This window comes from Camelus dromedarius, chromosome 16 (genome assembly GCF_036321535.1).
Source record: "Camelus dromedarius isolate mCamDro1 chromosome 16, mCamDro1.pat, whole genome shotgun sequence".
In the NCBI taxonomy this organism is placed as follows: Eukaryota; Metazoa; Chordata; class Mammalia; order Artiodactyla; family Camelidae; genus Camelus; species Camelus dromedarius.
The window spans coordinates 41,810,389-41,831,073 of record NC_087451.1 but is presented as its reverse complement, the minus strand read 5'-3'; the positions used below and the strand labels follow the sequence as shown (position 1 = coordinate 41,831,073).

The window sequence follows — 20,685 nt, the reverse complement described above, 5'->3', positions numbered from 1 at the left end:
AGAGGTGATTTTAAAATTGGACCTTGATGGATAGATAGGAGCCCAAAGTGAATAAAAGGGCTGGGCAGGCTGTGTCTTGTCTTTTACCAGAACTGGGCTCGAAGGGTTCACTTTAGCAGTCTAGGAACCCAGGAAGATCCCAGCTGGGGAACCAGCAGACTTGGCTTCTTAGAAGAAGCAACCTAACCCTGTAAGGCCTTCATTTTTCTATCTGTAAAATGGGAAACTAACTCCTGCCTGATATAACTTAAGGCTGAAGGAGTTGGGAAGGGGAGACTAAAATGAGCTGAAGATGCAAACACGGTTTAGTAAAAGTTTAACTTAGAATTCTGACCAGTGGAGTGGGAGGTGAAGAAACAAATGGCAGAGACCCAGGTGTGAAAGATGTCCAAGCTGAACTCATCTTCAAGGCCCAGCTCAAAGGTCACTTTGGAAGATGTATCCCTTGCTATTTTCAGTGACCCTCCCCTCGGCACTCCCATTCCTTGTGGTGACCACCCCAGAGGGGACTTCTTACACTCTGCCACTGGCCGAGGTCACCTGCAGGGATGTCTCCCTGGCTCTAGGGTGGGGCCCTCTGAGGGGGGTGGAGGCTGTCTCTATACACATCTGGCACATGATACACATGTCCTGAATGAAGCCCCAGCCTGCAGACTGGAACCTTCGAGAAGGAACTGTGTCGTGCAAGAGAGGCAGAGTTCTGGCTGGGTGGTCACAAGGCCTGGGCTGTACCCGCTGCACTGCTCTCAGCCGTGGAAGTGCCCTGGGCAAGTCGCATTGCTTCCCTGGGCTTAGTCTGGAACAGGACTAGACAATGCCCAGGGTCCCACGATTTGGACATTTTTGAGGCCTGATATTGTGATAGAATAACTAACGCCTGTGACTGTTCCCAGGATGCTTCTGAAGCCTTTCCAGGGCATCTTATGTCCCACCTGCCACATGCATCCTTCAAATAGCAAGAGACTGGCAGGAGAACCTTGTTGCACAGACACATTCCCAGGCTTTTATCAAGCATCTGCCTTGTATTCAGTGAGCAACCCCACGCCAGAGACACCTAGTCCCACCATGGTTTCTAGAAGGCCCAGCATCTCTCAAGTTGATAAGACTGGACTCTTTTGGAGGAAACCCAAATGAGTTGTGACCCCCAAGCTAGTCGTTGAATGTCTTCAGATCCCAATTGCCTTATCTGTAAAACATGATCATGACCACCATCTGCGTGTCCGGAGGCAGAGGCTGGGCCGCAGATCCCAGCTCTGTGGGGTCAGAACTGGACTGAATAGTGTGACCTCATTTGGGCTCCCCTGTGAGTTCCCAGCTGCTCCGCAAAGCAAGTGAACTTGGAAGCGTTTCCCCCTGTGGCCACCTGGAAACATTTGTCCATCTAGGGTCTTGGTGCCCCTCAGGAGACCTTTGGGAGTCTGAGGAGTGGCACTGGGCCACCTTTCACTTCTCTCTGGACACCCACCTGGGCTCCAGCCGTCTTCCCAGGCTAATACCTGCCTGAAGGAAGGAAGATGTCCAGAGCTCACATGTCCTCTCAGTGCTGAGGGAGGACACAGCCCTGAGGACCCAAGCTGGAGCTGCTGACAGGCCAGAGAGGCAGGAACCCCCTCTGCCATTCTCCTGCCTTCTCTGCCCCCTTACCCCTCCACTTCTGGAAGGCCTCTTGTCCCCCTGCTTCCTCCCAGTTCTCACCCTCCTTTCCTCCTCCAGGTCTGACCATCCAGCTCTGTGCCCCGCCCCCCCAACCCCAGTTTGGCTGAAGTGGGTGATCTCTTTCTCCCTCCCCTTCTTCACTCTGATTAACTCTACTTTTCTATGAAATTGAGGGGGGGGGGGAACCTCATGCTCACAACACAACAAAAAACAGGTTTAAACATTTTACAGGTTTCAACATTTTTCAAGCCGCCTTGTCACATCTTATCAGATCAGCCAGGAGCCTCAGGCCAGGCGCTCTGGGAGCTGCTTTGGAGAACAGAAGCTGTAACATTCCAGCCGAGGCGCTGCCCCGCCCTCCCCACCCCTTTCTTCCCTTCCCCTCCCCTCTTCTCCCCAAAGTAACAACCCACAAGGCTCCCGGGTAGAGCAGCGCAGGGCCAGCTCCTTGCCCCTCTGACTGGGAAAGACCCTTGGCTTTGAGTGTCCGTCCACAGTCTTCTCTTCCTCCCAGAGCTGTGGCCCCTCTGGGCTCTCAGGTAGTCTGAGATGCCCAATTGGTCCTGAAAGGTGACTTCTAGAAGTTGGGGAGCAGAGGGAAGTTGTCAGAGCCAATCACAGAATGTAGAAGTGGCCACTTGGCCAGGAGGTTCCCAAATTGTTTTGGAGAGTTTAGGGAGGGAGGAAAAGGTGCAGAGACACCCCCAAACTGGCTCCCATCCATGGCCAGTCCTCAGGGGCTGCTGCCAATGGGAGGGAATTACTTTTTATTTTGGTTTCATTTTTAAGGGCAATGTGTGGGTTGTGTCACCCACAGCAATGGAGACCACTGGTCTGGAATACCCTCCCCTCCCCCAATTCCCTCCATTCACACCAGGCTCCCACCCTCTTGTTCCTGCTACACTCATGGTGACCTTAGTCACATAGAACAGGGTGACAGATCCAGGAAGGGCTGATCAAAGTCCAAAGGCCTAGATTTCAGCCAAGACAACCTGAAGGAGAGGCCCAGACCCTGGGTCCCAGGGTGAGAGGAATAAGCTCCCAGATGGTGGTGAGGCTGGGAGGTCCCACCTTGAGCACAGAAAGGGGCCTCCTCATAGAAGGATGTGGCTGTGGATGAAGGTTTAGGATGCATCCAGAGCTCTCACCCATGATGAAAGTGGAAGAGGGAAAGAAAAGAGGAAAGTAAGGGTGTGGTGACCCTGTCCAGTGTGTTGGCTGTGCGCCGCCATGGGGCCCAGAGCAGGAGCACCAGGAGCAAGACAGACCCGGGAGCTTGGTGTCAGTGTTAGCTGAGCCAGGCCTCACCAAACTGCCTGCTGCAGAGTTTCAGGAAAGCCCTTCCCACCTCTTACCCTGAAGTTCTACCTACTCTGGTGCCCTTCCTCCCTCTGCACATGGCATCCAACATCCCCACCAGGAGGCTCCCTCATTGTCTTACCCTTTTCTGTGCCCCCTGGGAGACGAGGCCTCAAGTGTCATTCAGCTACCAGCTCCTGGACAGACTCCCAAATCTGAACATCTAGCCTCTGTCTTGCTCTTGGGCTTCAGCTCTGCGCCTCCTGCACTGTCTGGACATGGGTGCCTGCAGGTCTCAGCAGCCCCACAAACCTCCTCTTTTTTCCCAAAACTGCTTCACCTCTTACATTCTCTTTCTTGGTTGACAGCATCTCCATCTTTCTGGTTGTCCTGGCTCAAAATCTTGGTCATCCTTTCCTCCTTCCCGTGTTTCCCTGTGACCCACCCTTACTCACTGCTTCCTCTCTACTCCCAAGGCCACTGTCCTGAGATCCACCAGCCCCGCTAACCTAGATTGGAGGTGCTTGGCCCCGGCCTCAGATAGGCTCACCCCAGACCTGTGAAACCTGCCCTCGAGGGATTGTAAGGTGCAGACAGGTCTGCAGCTCTCCTTCTCATGAACTCACCCTGGTATCCTGACTCCTTTCCCAGCCTTTGGTCTCCAGTGCCCACCCTCTGGCCCTGTTCTGCAGTTAGTGTCTAACGTCAATATTCCAAAGCCCAGCTCAGTAAACTTCAGTGGCTGCCCAGGTCACCAGAATAAAGCTTGGTACTCAGGTCCCCCTTTCCCTCCTCTGCTCCTTTGTGAGGTCCCTAGACTCCAGCTAGGGCAGACCCGCTGCTGTTCCCTCTCCCACCTCTTATCTGGGGCTATTCCCTGCCATGCCTGCTCCTCCGTCGCACCCTGGTCCCCACTGACTGGCACCTGCTCGTCTCTCTCTTCCAGGATACCCTTGCTCTCTGACAGGATGGTTACTTGGGTTGTAAGCTACAGGTGCCTGGGGACCCTCTCACTCATTCGTGGGACACACAGCACCCAGGCCTAGTAGGTGCTAGAGAAATGCTTGTTGGCCTGTAATTGACAGATGCCTCCTGGTCTGGGCGCCCCTTGGGTGTGGCTTAATTCATCTCCCTGTTCCCAGTGCTTGGCGCTCTGCCAGATTCAGTCATCACTTAAATGTGTGTTGAGTGAATAGACAGGGAATGAATTTGACCTGCTCTCCCAAGGGCCGGCACCTCCATTCACTTTACTTATCTATTGCCCTCAGGGGCCCCAGGCTGGATGGCTGGGATTGAGTCAAGATGGGAAGCCCAGCAGGAGGCCTCCCTGTGGTGTTGGGGAACTGCCCTCACCGGCTCACAAGCTCTCGCAGTTGCTCCCTCATTGACTCCTGGGCCTGGGTCCCAGCTCAGGGCATGGACCTTTCTACCCTCACCCTTCCCTTCCTATGTATAAACAAGGGCAGCCCCCTAGCATTGCTGGAGACACGGGAGAACCGGACGGCCCATCTCTGCCTGCTGAGTGAATGAGCCAGCTGCTGATGGGAAAAGTCCAGAGAGATCTTGATGAAAGGCATCCGCTGGGGCATCTAGGCCTGCTCTGTGGACCATGGGACCATGTGAGCCCTTTGGACTCAGAAGCAACTCCCCCCCCCCTTGACTTGCACTGAGACGGGTTCCAGGTTGGGTTGGAAGGGCACAGAGCTGTGCTCAGCACCCATGGGGCCCACACGTGCTCTAGAGGGGATGAGTGGATAGGAGAAGAAAAGCGATGGCTTGTGAATCATGACCGAGGTCCCTCCTCTTGTTTTGTTACAAGCTTCCTGCCTAAGCACCAGGGTTAGTGGCCCTTGCCACTTGGGTTTAAGCTCTTTGGAAGTTCCAGGAGTTGGGTGCACCAGGGCCCACCAGACACTGCCCCTGCCCCTCTGAGTGCGTGTGCTCCTGAACTTGTCAGCCTCTCCTCATGATGTACACCACCCCTGAGTGGCCTCCTGAGCTAAGTAGAAAGGTAGTGGTCTTGAGTTCCAAGGCCAATGCTTAGATTTTTACTTTCTGCACATTTTCAAGACATTCCCCTCCTGGAATTTTCCATCTTGCCCTAGGCCAGAGTGGGGCCCCTCTGGACCCAGGAACAGGAAGGGTATCTGTCCAGTACTGTCCAGGAGCCAGCAGGTGGAGCACCAAGCATTGGGCTCTTATAGGGTTTCCAGAAACATGATGGTCACTGCAGGAGAGAGACAAATGAGGACAAGGGAGGTGGCTCTGACTTCTCCCCCTTTCTATCTCTCTCCCTCCCTCTCAGAACCAATGTGAGTCAATTTAAGAGACACCGGTTCTTTGGGTCAGAATCTTAAGGTGCCCTGTCTGGGGCTAGCAGAGATACTTGGGCCTTGTTATGGAAAAAGATGAGGGCAAGGGGACCATGACTCCAAGAAGGGCATGACTAGGGGAGGCTTGGCCATGGAGCTCACCCCAAGACCGGAGGGAGGAGGTGGGGACGCTACAGCCTTTCCCTGGGCCGCACCCTTGGATCCATCTTCCACAGCCCCACCCACACATGGCTTTGTGACCTGGGGAAATAACAGACCCTCTCCAGGCCTCAGTGTTCCCATCTAGAGGAGGAAGGGATTACACTAGACCAGTGATTCTTGGATTGCATTCTGCAGAGGGGCTGTGGGTTGGGGTGGGGGCTCTGGGCCCCTGCCTTATTCCCCTCACTAACGTAACTATTTTTAAGTGTACATTTCAGTGGTATCAAGTAAGTTTGCAATGTTGTCCAATCATCACCACTATCTGTTTCCAGAATTTTTCACCATCCCAAACAGAAACTCTATACTTACTAAGCTATAACTTCACCTCTCCCTCCCAGCCTCCGGGCTACCTCTGATCTCTTTTCTGTCGGTGTGAGTTTGTCTATTCTTGGTACCTCATATAACTGAAATTATACTTTATCTGTCCGTCTGTGTCTGGCTTGTTTCACTTAGTATATGATGTTGTCAAGTTTCATCCACGTTGTAGCCTGTTTCAAGGGTCATTCCTTTTTGTGGCTGAATATATTCCGTTTTAAGGATAGACCGCATTTTGTTATCCATTCATCTGCTGACGGACACTCAGGTTATTTCCACCTTTTGGCTGTTGTGAACAGCGCCGCCATGAAGCCTTCTGTACAGGGATCCGGTTGAGTTCCTGCTTTCAGTTCTCCCGGTCTATCCCCAGGAGTGGAATTGCTGGGCCATGTGGTGATTCTGTGTTTAGCTTTTTGAGGAAGTCCCCCTTTTTATCTGTTTTATATACAGGGGGCAGGGGGGAGGATGTATATTTGGAAAAAATGGCTAAAAAATAAGAAACACCCTAAGCTAGATGACTCCTGAGGCCCCTCCAATCTCTAAAATCCTATAACATTGGGAGAGTCCAGGGTTAAAAATGTAGAAAATTTGAGTGCAGGGGAGGCGGTCTGGTTGGGTGCGGGGCTCATTAAGGGGAGAGGGGTGGAGACAGCATGGTTGGTCTCCTTCCCTTCCCGTAACACGCAGTCAGCCTGCAGTCAGCTGGTTGTGGGGCAGGTCGTTGCGAGGTGGGTGGCAGAGTCTGTGGGTCCACAAAGCTACTGTCACCAAACAGAACGCGCTGCATGGAACCCTTGTAGGCATCTCACTACATATTGTGTGGGTAAGTCAACTCAGCATTGAGGCTGACCTGAATCCTTCGGTGAAAAGTTCCATCTCTGCCCTGTACTCATCAAGCAGGCCCACCTCCAGCCCTCTGGAGACAGAAGGGGCTGCGAGTAGAGGTGAATGTCTTGGTGGGGGTGGGAGTCTGATGAGACGGTGCACAGTATTTCAGCCCGGCCTGTTTGGAGGGGGGATTTCATCCTGAGGGGTCATCGTGGAGGTCCCACGAGCAGCCTGTGGCTTGCTGGCACCTGCTGCCCATCTGCCTGGCTGCCGGTGTCTGTCCTCAGCCCAGCTGCCCGGTGGGTGGTTGGGGTGGAGGATGAGCTGTCCTTAGGGGAGGGTGGCAGGATCCTGGGGTCAGGCAGGGCCAGGAGTTGGGTATAAATAACCTCTGCCCAGCTGGGAAGGCCTGGCTTTGCCCTTCTCCCTCCCCCTCACCAGCTGCCGGTGCCAGGCGGGTCCCTGCCTCCCTTGGGAGCCCAGCCATTGTCTCAGGTCCTAAACGTAGGAACTTCCTCAGCGGAACCAAGGAGTCTTGTCCTGTGTGTAGGTGGAACCTCCGGATGCCTGGAGGCCTGGGGAGCAGGGCTAAGGGGCTGCAAGATGGAGGAGGTGAGACTGGCCTTTCAGGGAAGGAGTTGTTTTTTTATTCCTTCCTTGGAGAATCAGAGAGTACCTCACACGTGCCTGGCCCTGTGGTCAGCCGAGTGTGCTCATGAGTGTGTGTGTGTGTGTGTGTGTGTGTGTGTGTGTGTGTGTCTGTGTCTGTCTGTCTGTCTGCTTGGTATAGTGGGAGGTGTTGAGGGAGGATGGGAGGAGACACAGCCTCCATCCTCAGGGAACTCACACTAGCACAGCCAGATGAAATTGGAAACAAATTAGTTCCTAGCCCTTTGAGATAAGAAGGTTTGAATAAGGCAGAGGAAAAACACAGATAGAGAGGTTACTCCTGTCTAGGGGCCCACAAAATCTTTAAAATGGAGGTAACCCAAGAATCGGAGGTTGAAGGATGGGTGAGATGTTTGCTGGGAGCTTAGGCAGTGGAGAGGCACTCTGGGTGGAGGGCTTGGCCTGTGCAGAGACACGGAGGAGTGAACCAGCTGGGCTGCTAGTAGTCCAGCAGACTGGACAAATAACTCAAGGCCACTCACACTTCGGAAGACAATGAGGCTCACGGTGTGTGTCAGGGGACTATACACTTCAGTAATGGGGACAAGGAGTTGTGAGTCAAGTTAATGCATCTGTGGTGGTGGAATTTCAGATATGAGCATGTGTGGGTAAGGAGGCTCAGGGTCAGGGTGGCAGGGCACGTTTGGGGGAGGGCAGCTATCCTGCAGAAATCAACCCCACAGCCACAGCCTCGTTAGCCCCAACACCAGCCTGTACAGCTAAACCTCCATCCCCAGGGACCCTTGCTAATTACCAGTAGGATGTCTAGATCTGAGCTGAAACCCTTGAATGGAGCATCCTGGAAATGTCCTTATGCCCTTGCCCTTGGGTTATTACCTTTAACACTTGGCCAGATCACTGACATCTGTTCAGCCACCCTGGTTAGGACAGAGCTGCTGGGAAAGGGGCCGGCTTTGCTCTGACCCAAGGCATCCTTCCCAGGGATGGATGGGAAGGGGATCTGAAAATTCTCATGTGTTCTGTCAGGTCAGGGATGGGGAGGGCCAAGGAATGAGGTCGATGACATGGCAGGGGATGAAGTGCTGGGGACAGCCCCTAGACACATGGGGACCACCACAGCCATCATGACTTAAGGGCTTCCTGTGTGTCAGGAGCTCTTTCTTTATCCCTCCCATGATGTCTGTTTTACAGATGGAGAAACTGGGACATGAGAGGTTAAGTAAGTGCTTGAGATCAGCAGGTAGGAAACAGCAGAGCTGGATTTGAACACAGGCAGCCTGGCTCCCGGTTGCACAGCAAGAAGGACACAGGCTTTGGTGGAAAGAACTCATCTCTGAGGCTGGGAGCTGTTCTAGAGGGTATCACTCTTTTGGAGTCAGACAAAGCTATGGTTTGATTCTGGTTCAGCCACTTTCTTGTGTAAGTTGCTGAAGTTCTCTGCCTCAGTTTCCTTATCTGTAAAACACAGATGACAGCACCCACCTCAACAGAACTCTTGTTGAGGATTAAATGACATAACATTTGTGCAGTGCCTGATATATAAGTGCTAAGTAAGTGCTTGTCGTTATGATTGCCAGTGTTGAATGTGACTGCAGAGAGAGGAGGAAATGCTTGGGTCAGAGGAGAGATCGCAACTGTGCAGGAGGAAGGACTCGCTGTCAGGGCCTGGTGTCCTGCAAGGGAGCACAGGGGACCGTGGCATCTCCCTACTGGGAGATGTTTGGGGAGCAGCTCTGGCCTTTGCAGCCGACCAAACCCTGCCAGCCAGAGACCAGAGCCCAGGCATTCTGCTGCGCTGGGCAGGCCTGCCTGGAGCCCACTCGGGTGGGGGGATTGGTGAAATCAGGGACAGGGAGCCCCGTGGAGGCTGGGATGAGGAGTAGCCTCACCAAGTGGAAATGAAGAGCCAGCCGGCCTCACCTGGCTCTGTAGATCTGGCTGTGTGGCCATGGGCAAGCTGTTTCTGTCTGTGGGCCTCTGCTTTTTCATCCGTGTAATGGGCTTTGTGCTCTCTAAAGTCACCTCTAGTAGGTTTTTATTCTGGTCCAGCTTAGCTCTACAGTGCCTGGGCCTGCAGAGATGCCAGCAGGTATAGGGCAAAGGCCAGGAGAGAGTGAGGAAGGAGAATAGGAACAGGGGATTCAGGGAAGGGTAACGGAAATGTTCCCAGGGGCCCTCAGGCCCTGGTGCCAGAGGTGATCATGAGATAGGTCTGCCCGGCTTAGAGTTTGCAGTGGGGCCTGGAGGCCAGGCTGAAGGAGAGTATGGGCACTGCTGGGCCAGTCCATACCTCCAGGGACAGGTGTGGTTGGAGGCACCTGTGGTGGGGAGACTGAGGAGGGCTCTGACCAAAGGAGGGGGACACTGAGGCTGGGCAGTGGGTGCCGGGTCCCTCCATGCTGCTCTGGGATAGTCAGGGACCAGGCCAGGGTATGAAGAGGGGGCAAAGAATCACTATGGTCCTTTAGGAGGGACCCTCAAGGCCCCACACTCAGAACCAGACCCAGGTGGGGGTATGGGGGGCAGCGGCCTCTGCCTGGCTCAGTTCCCCTCTCCAGCTGTCTGCATAGAGGGCTGTGGGTCCCAAATATGAGAGGAGGGAGTGGGACAGGTCTGGCCTTCTTCCCAGGGTGGGCCTCACTCCTCAGCCATCCGTCTCAGGGTGGCCTGGTGCTGAGTCATCTGCACTGAACCCTGGCAGGGTCTCCCTCCTAAGTGATTGCAGCGCTGCTGGGGCAGCTGCAGGGCAGGGCTGGGCGTGCTGGTTAAGAGTGTGCTGGATGGCAGCCTGAGCTGGGAGGGAGGCTCAGCTTTGACACTGCACAGTCCTGTAGACTTGGGCAGTTTCCCAGCTCCCCGGCCTCAGTTTCCTATCTATAAAATGGGATGATGACAATGATAATGAAGTTCATACCTCACAGACTTGCTATGAGGTTTCCATAAGGTAGGAGACATGAACACTCAGAACTGGCCCAGCACATAATAAACCATCGGTATTTGATTGTCACCATTATGACGATTATCAGTTTATAACTGTAAACAGGGCAGGAGCAGGAGAAGGCAGCCTGCAAGGCCCTGTTACTTGCTGTGTGTTCATGTGCCCGTGAGGGCTCTGGGCCAACCAGCTCTATCACTCAGGTTCAGTCTTTAGGCCCAGGGTGCAGATGAGCCAGGCCTGCAGTCACTCCTATCCCTCGGGGCCCAGGCAGGCACTGCCCAGAAGGCAGGTGGTACTGGTTTGCCCCGTGCGCTCTGTAGTCAGATGGCCAGGTTCCAAGGAGCAACTCCTTACTAGCTCTGTGGCCTGGGCTGGTTACTCAACCTGTAAGGATAAGCACCTGGAAACAGGGCTGCTAGAATCATCCTCCTGTGTCATAGGGTCATTACAAGGATTAATTGAGGCAAACCCAAGGAAGAGGCCCAGCCCAGTGCCAGGCATGGAGGAATTTAGTCATTAGCCGTTAGGGGTAAGTCAGACCTGCAGGTTGCCCCTTCCTTCTCTTTGAAAGCGCTCAGTGCTCAAGATCTGGAAATGTCTGATAAACGCCACCATCCAAACCCCCAGACCTGGTTCCCCAATCCCTCCCCAGTGGAAAAAATGAGGGTCCAAACTTCTCCCTCTGACAGGGGAGCCCAGAGCTGGCCCACGGTGGAGGGCACCACAGCCCTCCATGTGCTCACCATGAGCACATAGTAAGAGCTATTAAATGGCAGATGTTGGGATCATCCTTGTGTCTGGTCCAGAAAGCTTTTGTGTGCTTTTCCCTGATATGCCCCTGGGGTCTCCTGGACCTTCTTCCCAAGGCTTCTGCCATCACTTTGCATGGGGGACTTGATGGAGGTCACTGCCAGACCAGAGCCTTGGTCAGTGCTGTATAGATAAAGAGAGGAGATGGGCCCTGATGCCCACCTTCTTCCAGTTCACATTGTCCGTGATCACAGGGCTGATCACAAATGGCCTTGAGGTCTACTGAGACCCTTGGATCATTTTATCAGCTTCTCCCACAAAATGTCATTTCTGCTATTCCTGTGCTGCGGGGGAGAGTGGAAAAAGAGCACCCTGGTTGTATAGTGTTCTAAACTCTCGTTCCTCCTCCTCTTTCCTCTGTTGACTATAAAACCTGAGAGGTTGATAGAATATTGATTGAAAAAATGAGAGAAGAGTGAGGTGATTTGACAAAGGTCACATGGTGTTGGGCGGGGGAAGTTGATCTAAGGTCTTCTCCCTTCTGACTCTGAGCTAACTTTCTTGACGCAAAGCCAAGCTCCAATCTTTGGTGAGAAAAGAGATGGAGCTCCAGAAACTTTAAGGTTGCTGCAAAGATGGTGACAGAGGCCGCTGGTGGGCAAAGGACAGAGGACCTGGGGAAACACTGGGAGGCTCTGGGCTGGTCAGGCATCTTCCCAGGGAAGAGGATGAGGAGCATGGCCGGGGGTGGCCTGTGTGTATGTGCATGTATGTTTATGTGCAGACACACACATGTGTGTGCAAGCTCCCTGCTAGGACTGAGGCTTCTCTGCTTTTTCTGAGATGTGAGGGGGGATCAAGCCAGCTCCTGCCATTTTCATCTCTGTAGATTTGTTTTCCTTCCGATATATCATTGGAAGTCTCCATGTGGCCCTAGAAACATAAACTCCCAGCCTGACCGCTTTAATGCCCATCAGGGAAATGGGAAGGCCCCTAATACCATCTTTCCATTTAGGGTTCTTTTCGTAGTGTTGCATTTCCCACACGTGTGCCCCTGGGAGGTTTCTATTGGTCCCCAGGCGTCTGCACAGTAAAAATGCCCAGAGCAGAGGGCTGATTGTCTGGATCAGAATTCTGCCCTTCAGTGGAAATGTACTCCCAAGGTCAAAGGCAGCCCATTCAAGTGCCAGGTTTCTCAGGGCCATGGGTTCAGGGTTCAGGCTCCAGGCTCTCTGTGGCTCTGCTTACCCTGAGTGCTCACAAGGAAGAAATGATATCCACAGTGGGCCATGTGCTTTGTGCTTGCAGTGCCACTGCCTTCTGTCTGCCCGCAGGTCCCTGGCCCTGGGCCAGCAGTACACGTCCCTGGGCTCACAGCCCCTGCTCTGTGGCTCCATCCCAGGCCTGGTCCCCAAGCAACTGCGCTTCTGCCGCAATTACATCGAAATCATGCCCAGTGTGGCTGAGGGTGTGAAGCTGGGCATCCAGGAGTGCCAGCACCAGTTCCGAGGCCGCCGCTGGAACTGCACCACCATTGACGACAGCCTGGCCATCTTCGGGCCCGTCCTCGACAAAGGTACTATTTCGGGGCTGGGTGGGAGCGGGCAGAGGGGCTGGGTTGGGGGATGTCACTCCTCCACATCAGGGTGCCTCAGCTCTGACCCCAGGCCCCCCAGGAGAGGGCAGTAAAGCTGGTCACAACCTGCAGCCTCCAGAGAAAGTGGGCCAGGTCCCTCTCTGCAGTGACCTGGGCTTCACCCCTGCTGCCACACCTTCCCCAGGTGCTGCTGGGGGCTGGGTGGCCTTGAGCATCTAAGATCTGAGGGCAGGCTAGAAGGCTGCCACCTTCCTGCCATCCTGGCTGGCACAGTGGGTGGCCCCAGGCTTTGATGTGAACTTTTGTGATGTTTTCCCCCAATGCCATGTTAAATGGTATGCAAATCTAGCTGGGGGAGAGGGGTGAGAGCATTGCCACCCTTAGGTCCCTCTCATATAGAAAATTCTGGAGCTGAGGAAGCTGCCCAGTGCTGGTGGCATTGCATTGCCCCCAGGTGCTTCCATGTGAAGTTTCTGCTGGTCCCCATGCAAGCTGGGCATGCCCATGGATTGTAGTGGGGTTAGAGGGTGTACTGGCCTCTGGGTAACTCTCAAGCCATCTTGCAACCTGAGAGTCTCACTACTGTGCCTCACATGAGTGGGGTTCACATAACTTGTCTCTGGAACATGAAGGCACTGGGAGGATGAGGGGGGCAACTGCTTCCAAGAAGGGGACTTTGGGGCTGGCGAGTTCTGGGCTGAAGATGGGCAACTCTTTGAGCAATTACAGTGTCTAGGAATGTAATGATCCTAGCTCCTAGGAGCTGCCATTCCTTTTCTGCAGCAGCTTGAACCCTTCAGGCCATCATCAGGGATTTGGCACCCAAATAGGTGAGCCCTGCTTTTCCTACTTTTAAAAGAGCTGCATTTACAGCTACAAAGAAAATCTGAGCGTCAGCCGGACCTAGGGAAGGGTTGAGAAGGGAGTGCCGGGGGAATAAGTAGGGGGACGCCAACCCCCGATTTTAGAGGGCAGTCCCCCTTTACTTGCGCCTCAGGTGCGTGGGGTGTAAGTCTGACCTATAGGCTATTGTCATGGGACAGAAGGGCAATTAGCGAATCAATGGATGATGATTCTGTTTACGCTTCTATTACCAAAGCTAATTATTCCTTGTTTACATAAAAGGGTTGGCCTCTAATTGGGGCCAAGTGGCGGCGGTTTGCATTTCAAACCTGATCTTGCTGGTGTGTCAGTCTCACCGCCTTCCGGTGCCCCACCTCGGGCCAGGTAGCGCTTAATCAAACAGCCTGGCGTCTAGACGCGCTCCCCAAAGCAAGACTCACCTTCTGATTGCTCTTCCCTGCGCAGGACAGTAGCCTGTGAAAACTAGGTCTCTGAACTTATTATCCCTTCACGTCTGTGTTTAACGTTTTAAATAATCGTTGTAGGTTCTGTGACTTGCTTTCATCTCTAAATTTCAAGCGGGCAGTTTTGAGCTGGGGGAGGTGGGTAAGATGTCACAGACACTGGGAATTTGAAGGAAGCTAAGCGGCCTGTGGGAAGAGCCCCCCCGTGCACTCGCGCTCCGCCTCTGGCGAGTGCCCCCCCCCCCACGCCCCCTCCCCGCTGTGTGGGCCTCCAGGGGTGATCTCTGCCCACCACTTCGAGACCCAGGGTAGCAGGAAGGCAGTCTGTTCTGGGGAGCGCATCCTCCGTGGGGATGACGCCGGGGACCGACTCCCCAGGGCTGGCCCGCCGAGGCGGGGCCGCACCTGGGCACGGGGGGCGCGGGGGTCGGAGGCCGGAAGGAGAGAGGCCGGGACGGCAGGGCGCGGGCGGTCCGAGATCGCGGTCCCCGAGCGGGGCGGGGAGGGGGCGGGCGGCCAGAGGGGCTTAGGCGGCTTGAAAGGGGCCCGAGCGCCGCCCCCCACCGCGCGGCCCGGCCCGCGCCCGCTGCGGCCACCGCGCCATTCACACGCCCTCTGGCCATTCGGCGCGGCGCGGGGGCGGGGGGCGCCGCTTCAATGGGGATTTCGCGGCCGGCGCCGGGGCCGGGGGCGCGGCCCGGCCGCGGGAGCCGCCCGTTGCTACGCGGTGGCGGCCGGCCCGGCGGCCCGGGCCCGGCGGCCGCATTATGCGGGTAATGCGGTGTGACACCGAGCGAACAAAGGCGGATTGAGCGGCCCAGCGGGCCCCGCCGGACGGGGACCGGCACAGCGGGGCTGTCAGCGCCGCTCCCAGGCTAATCCCCGCCCCGCCCCCGCCGCCCCCGCCGCCCCCGCCGCCCCCGCGTCCCCGGGGCTGGGAACCGAGCGCGGCCCCGGCCCGGGCGCCGTCGTCTCCAGCCGCGAGAGGCCGCGGGCTGGCCGGAAACGAGGCACTCGCCCTCGGCGCCCCCGCCCCCGGGCGCTGATGGGTGGGCAGCCCGGGCCGGGTTCGGAGCCCGGGCCGGGTTCGGAGCCCGGTCGCAGCGCCTCAGGCCTCGGCCGCCCCTGTGGCAGTCGGCCCTGGCTGCACGGGTCCAGGGCCCTGGCCGGGTCTGCTCCCACTCTCCTCCAGCCAGCCCGGGAAGGGAGACGGGGCCCTCCTCTGCAGGTGGCCCACGAGGACCCTGGGGGTTCTAAAGAGGCAGCAATGGCTACGAGGGGTTACCAGGCTCCCTCGTCTGCCGGGCTGCCATCTCCCTCTGCGCTCAGGACCAGAGCCACAGCCCTGGAAAGGAGGCATCTAGGCCAGGCCGGTGCTTTGCAACCTGCGTGGCCTTGGGCAGGTCACCTCCCTGCTTTGGGTTCCTCACTTGTAAGGAGAGAGATGGTTGGACTGCAGGTCTTTCAGGCCTTTGCCTCCCTAGTCGTCAATGTCTGAATCTGCAGAATGGGCCTGTAATAAGACTTTCTGCCTCGTTGAGGCAAGAGGATTAAATGGGACAAAGCACATGAAGGGCAGAATCTGGTGCATACCCAGAGGTGGTCATCATTATAATGAGGCTGAGGACACACGTGAGAATCTCTTGTTTTCCTTTGTTGAACCCTGGGGCAGAAGTAAGTGTAGTGCCCCGTGTCCCTCCATCCTCCCCGGAGGGGCCTGGCCTTCCCAGTCCAAAACCTTGGCTTTGTCTGGGTGGAGGACAGGAGGATGGGAAAGGGGAGGCTGAGATGCTGACCACAGCCCTCTTGGTCAGGAACTCTGGTGGCAGAGGGAGATTGTACCCATTTTATGAAGAGGGTAACTGAGGCTCAGAAAAGGAAAGAGTCTGCCCAAGTGCATCCAGGTAGAGCATGGGTGGAGTTGGGTAGGTTTAGGCTGTAGGTTCCCAGACCTCCCTCCCCACAGACCTCAGGCGCTCTCAGGAGTAGGAGGGCCCAGGCCCCTCCCAGGGTCTCCAGTTGGGAAGGTGGAGGGCAGGGGGGCCTGGGTCATGACAGCTCAGGGCCACATTATCTCTTAAGCAACCTGCCAGAGCTGTCATTTCTACCCCCATTTCTAACAGGCTCTGGTCTGCTGGTGTTAAAGCCCTGGGTTAACCAGCAGCCCTGGGCCTCAGTTTACTCATCTGTAAAGTGGGGAAGCCCACTAAGGGCTGGGCCAGAAAAAAGAGGGAAAGGCATCTTGGTTCCTTCCTTTTCCCTTGGGGCTGGTGAGCCCTTCTTCTCAGCTGAGGAAGTTGAGGCAGAGTGGCTGCATCTCAGGACCCGGCCTGAGCAGTGCCTGCCCACGTCCTCCCCACAGCCACCCGCGAATCAGCCTTTGTGCATGCCATCGCCTCAGCTGGGGTGGCCTTTGCTGTCACACGCTCCTGTGCCGAGGGCACCTCCACCATCTGTGGCTGTGATTCGCATCATAAGGGGCCGCCTGGAGAGGGCTGGAAGTGGGGCGGCTGCAGTGAGGACGCCGACTTCGGGGTGCTCGTGTCTCGGGAGTTTGCCGACGCACGCGAGAACAGGCCGGATGCCCGCTCGGCTATGAACAAGCACAACAACGAGGCTGGCCGCACGGTGAGCTGCGGCCGCCCTCACCCGGACCCTGCCCCTGCCCTGCCCCTCCCGGTGGCCCTTGTGCATTCTGGGCTCCCTGCTGTCTTTCCTTCTCATTTCTCCTTGGACTGTTCCGGGTCCCCACCTGAAATCCACCCCAGGGATGCGTCAGCCTAGGAGTGTGGTGTCCCATGGAGCAGGTACCCACCAGCCCATCCTGTGCACTTCAGCTTCCTGTGTAGGGCTGTGAGACTTGTGGACCTGGCTTTGAATTCAGCGCCCATCCCTTCCTATGATTGTTTCTTTCACCTAGGGAAAGTCACTTAAACTCCCAGCCTCAGTTTCCCCATTTGTTAAACAGGAATTACAATCCTTATTTCCAGGGCTTTGAGAAATGGATGTGATTTCTGCCAGTGCTTAGGGTGTGAAGGGGAGGGAAACAATGATCACCATTGTTTAGGTCCGAGCCTCAGTCCCCAGTTGGTTCTCATCCTGGCCTAGGGTAGGAATAGAGAAGGCTCCAGGGATGGGAGTGGGTGGGGGCAGAGTGGGAGGCTCCCAGGTGGGGTGGGTCTGGGGACCAGCTGCTGCTCCTATTCCCAGACCATCCTGGACCACATGCACCTCAAGTGCAAGTGCCATGGACTGTCAGGCAGCTGCGAGGTCAAGACCTGCTGGTGGGCCCAGCCCGACTTCCGCGCCATCGGTGACTTCCTCAAGGACAAGTACGACAGCGCCTCAGAGATGGTGGTGGAGAAGCACCGGGAGTCCCGCGGCTGGGTGGAGACCCTCCGTGCCAAGTACGCACTCTTCAAGCCACCCACGGAGCGGGACCTGGTCTACTACGAGAACTCCCCCAACTTTTGCGAGCCCAACCCCGAGACGGGCTCCTTTGGCACCAGGGACCGGACTTGCAATGTCACCTCCCACGGCATCGATGGCTGTGACCTGCTCTGCTGCGGCCGCGGCCACAACACAAGGACGGAGAAGCGCAAGGAGAAATGCCACTGCATCTTCCACTGGTGCTGCTATGTGAGCTGCCAGGAGTGCATCCGCATCTACGACGTGCACACCTGCAAGTAGGGAGCCAGGTAGGGCGGCCGGGTGGGGAGGCTGGGGGCCTTGGTGCAGGGAACTGGGTTTGCCCATCTCCTCTTCTTGACGACCTCATCCTATGTCTGAGCGATCCAGGACACACAAGTTTCCACCACCAAGGTAGGAAGCCAGGATTTCCCAAGCTTCAGTGGGTCCTTGGGCAGTGTCTTGTTGGATGACACAAAGCACAGATAATATCTGAGTGTATGCGGACGAGGCTGCAAGCAATTGATTAAAATTCGTATACAAGTTAGTAAACTGGAAGCCAGGTCAGTTTTTCACAAGGCTTCTAGCTGTCATTAGTGAGCATCTGTGGGGCCAGAGGAGGGACACTGTGGGGTTGGAAGCTAGGACACCTGACTTCTGGTTCCAACTTTGCTCTGAACTTGTTCTTTCACTTCTCTGGGCCTCAGGTTTCTTACTGTAAAATGAGGGGGTTAAAACACTTGAAATAGCAGGCCAAAAAGTCTCCTGTACCCCTGGGGCAGCGTCATTTTGCATCCACCTTGAACTGAGAGGGCAGGTTTTTGCACAAGCATAACTCCTACCACTCTCAAGGAGGTGGGTGGGGGAAGCGGTGTAAAGCCCATATCCTGACAGATCTGAAGCCTGGGTGGAGCGGGGCGCACTCTCACCGAGTTTATGGATGGTGATGGGGAGGAGGAAGGAGTCAAGTTCAGAGTGACGGTGGTGAGTAATCAAGGGATCAAAGGCTGGTGGATTATGTTCCCAAGCTACTCAGAGGTGACCTGCGTGGGAGACACTGTTGCCTGGCCCTCAGGTCTATAGGTCCCCAGGATAGGTCAAGCTTGGCATGGGGTGGTCCTAGTCCTGGAGGGTTTCTAAGGCCAGAGTGCTCTTTCTTCCTTTTTTCTGACCTGGGAAGGAGCTTGGTTTATCAGTTCCGAGCCCCGGTCCAGCTTCCACCATTACCACCCATGTAACTCAAATAGGACAGTCTTCACACACCTGTCTCCTTGTGGGTCATCCTCTCCAGAGGTGCCGTGAGGATCAGAGAACACTAGAGACAGTGCTGGGTTCATTGCAAGACTTGCCTGCCTGGGTCATCGCTAGCTGGGGCTGTGTCGGGGAGAGTACCTCACTGGTGATGCAATTCCACACAGGGAACCTCAGAGTGGGGGGTGCACATCTATGCTGGCAGGGCCGGGGGCGGAGTGTGGCCTCTCTGCAGCTTGGCGGGGCCTGATGTGCTGGGGAGAGCTCTGGTGGAGCGGCACCTCAGCCCATCTGGGAAGCACCTCTGTGTAGCTCAAGTTATGTCCTGGCAGGGACAGAGTCCAGGAAGACAGCAGGAGGTGCCCTTTTTCTTGGCATCTGAATAAAAGCAGTGTGGGGAGTGGAAAGAGAACAAAGCTGGTCCCAACTTCACCACTCCCCAGCTGGAAGCCCACTGTCCTCACATCTGTACAGCAGTGGTGATGACGGGATCCCAGCAGAATTTTTGAGTTTCAAGCAAGCTAGTAGATGTAAGTGCTGGTCTGAATCTAGTACTTGGCCATGAAAGTATGAAATGCCATCAGAGAGCCACGACACGAGGGCATCATAGTGCAAGGAGATGGTGTCATCACTTGGGCAGTTCACCGCTTTGCAAAATGATGGGAGGAAAGTCAGTGAATAAGAGAGAACTCCCAAGCTCACTGGGGTATAACAGGTGGAAGGAGTGTTTGAAAACTACAGTGCCACCTTCCCCTGATGTCCACTCTGGCCAGAGGCAACAGTGTCCCCACTGTCAAACAGGACAAAGCTCTGGCCATTCTGAGAGAAGGCTAAAGGGAACTCAAGAGTTTCAGAACACTAATAAACACCGAGCAGAGCACAGAGGACTATTGGTCTAGCCTGCCCATTGCACAGACGGGGACACTGAGCCCAGGTCTCTGCCTTCAGAAAGCCCTGTATGTGGGTCCTGCAGAGGCCACAGCGGCAGCAGCCCAGGCCCCATCAGTGGTTCTAGGAGGCTCTAGGGTGTCACACCTCTTTTCCCCCTGAGCGGGCAGCTGAGATAAGCCATTTGCCAAGTGGGGAAGTAGGTGGGTTGGCCCTCAGTATCTAGAAAGTCCCCTGCCTGTAGCCTTAAACTGATCCTAAGAAAAATCAATACTCTCCATCAGCCTTCCATTCCCCATTTCTCAAGCAGTGGCATTTTCCTCAGTCTTGTGGAGAGCGCTACATAGATGTGGTTTCAAGATGCCGTGCCTGGGTAGATTGTGGCCCCAGGCCCACTGTATTGGGCAGTCTGAAGTCCTCATTCTGGGACAAGTGGAGAATGTGGCGCCCTTTTGACAAACACTGTTGAGTGATATTGGGCAGGTTGTTTTGCCTTTCTGAGCCCTGGTTTTCTCATCTGTGATCTGGTCATAAGAACTGCAACCTTACAGGATTGTTGCATGGACTAGAGGTCATGCACACAAAGAGCCCTGGCAGCAGGGTCCAAGGAGGCAGCAGAGATTCCCAGGGCAAGTGGAACTGACCTCCAAGAGCGACTTTCCCGCCGGCTCGCTGCTGGTCTGGAGCTGCAGGCACCTTCCCTGTCCTTTCATCTGCACCAACACCCTGTAGGCAAGATGGGAACGTCCAAGACAGGCTGGCAGGGACTGCATGGAACAGAGCCTTTAGCCTTTCTCTTGGCCACCCTGTCTGTCTTGACAGTGCAGGTAGGAGAGAGAAGGGAGCCTCAGAGCTGGATGCCACATACTCAGGGAGAGTCCCAGTCAAAATGGCTTTCCATTAAGAGTCTTGGTCCTTCCTCATAGGGAAAACCTCTTTCCGCTGCTGGCAGATTTTGTCCAGTGTCTCAGGCTAACCGCTGATTTCCTGCCTTGCGAGTACCAGATTTATTCCTTGTTATTCAGATGCTGTGAGCGCTGTGAGCACAGTAAGCTGGAAATGGCTCTGGACAGGGTCAGGTGGTCTGGCCGACCCCGAGTCCTGGGTCTGTCACCAGCTTGCTGTGAGACTTCGGACATATCCCTTCAGTCTTGCTGAGTCTTTTTCTCCCCCTGTAGAAGAGTCTTCTACCGGCCCTGTCAGCCCTGCAAGGAGTTAGCTGAGGGTTGATTGGGAATGTCCAGGAGAGTCCTTTGAGCTTTAAATCCTTTGTGAGATGTAGAT

General features: G+C 55.5%; 1 protein-coding gene across 1 annotated transcript in view; it reads left to right on the top strand.

Moving 5' to 3' along the window:
• The window catches only part of WNT3 (Wnt family member 3), a 45,188-nt gene that overhangs the window by 23,420 nt on the left and 1,083 nt on the right, over window positions 1–20,685 (top strand). The window contains exons 2-4 of the mRNA XM_010981758.3: window positions 12,285–12,526; window positions 16,217–16,482; window positions 17,065–17,552. Coding sequence (XP_010980060.1) covers window positions 12,285–12,526; window positions 16,217–16,482; window positions 17,065–17,544 — 988 coding nt within the window. The 3' untranslated portion in view covers window positions 17,545–17,552. The remainder of the gene's footprint in view (window positions 1–12,284; window positions 12,527–16,216; window positions 16,483–17,064; window positions 17,553–20,685) is intronic.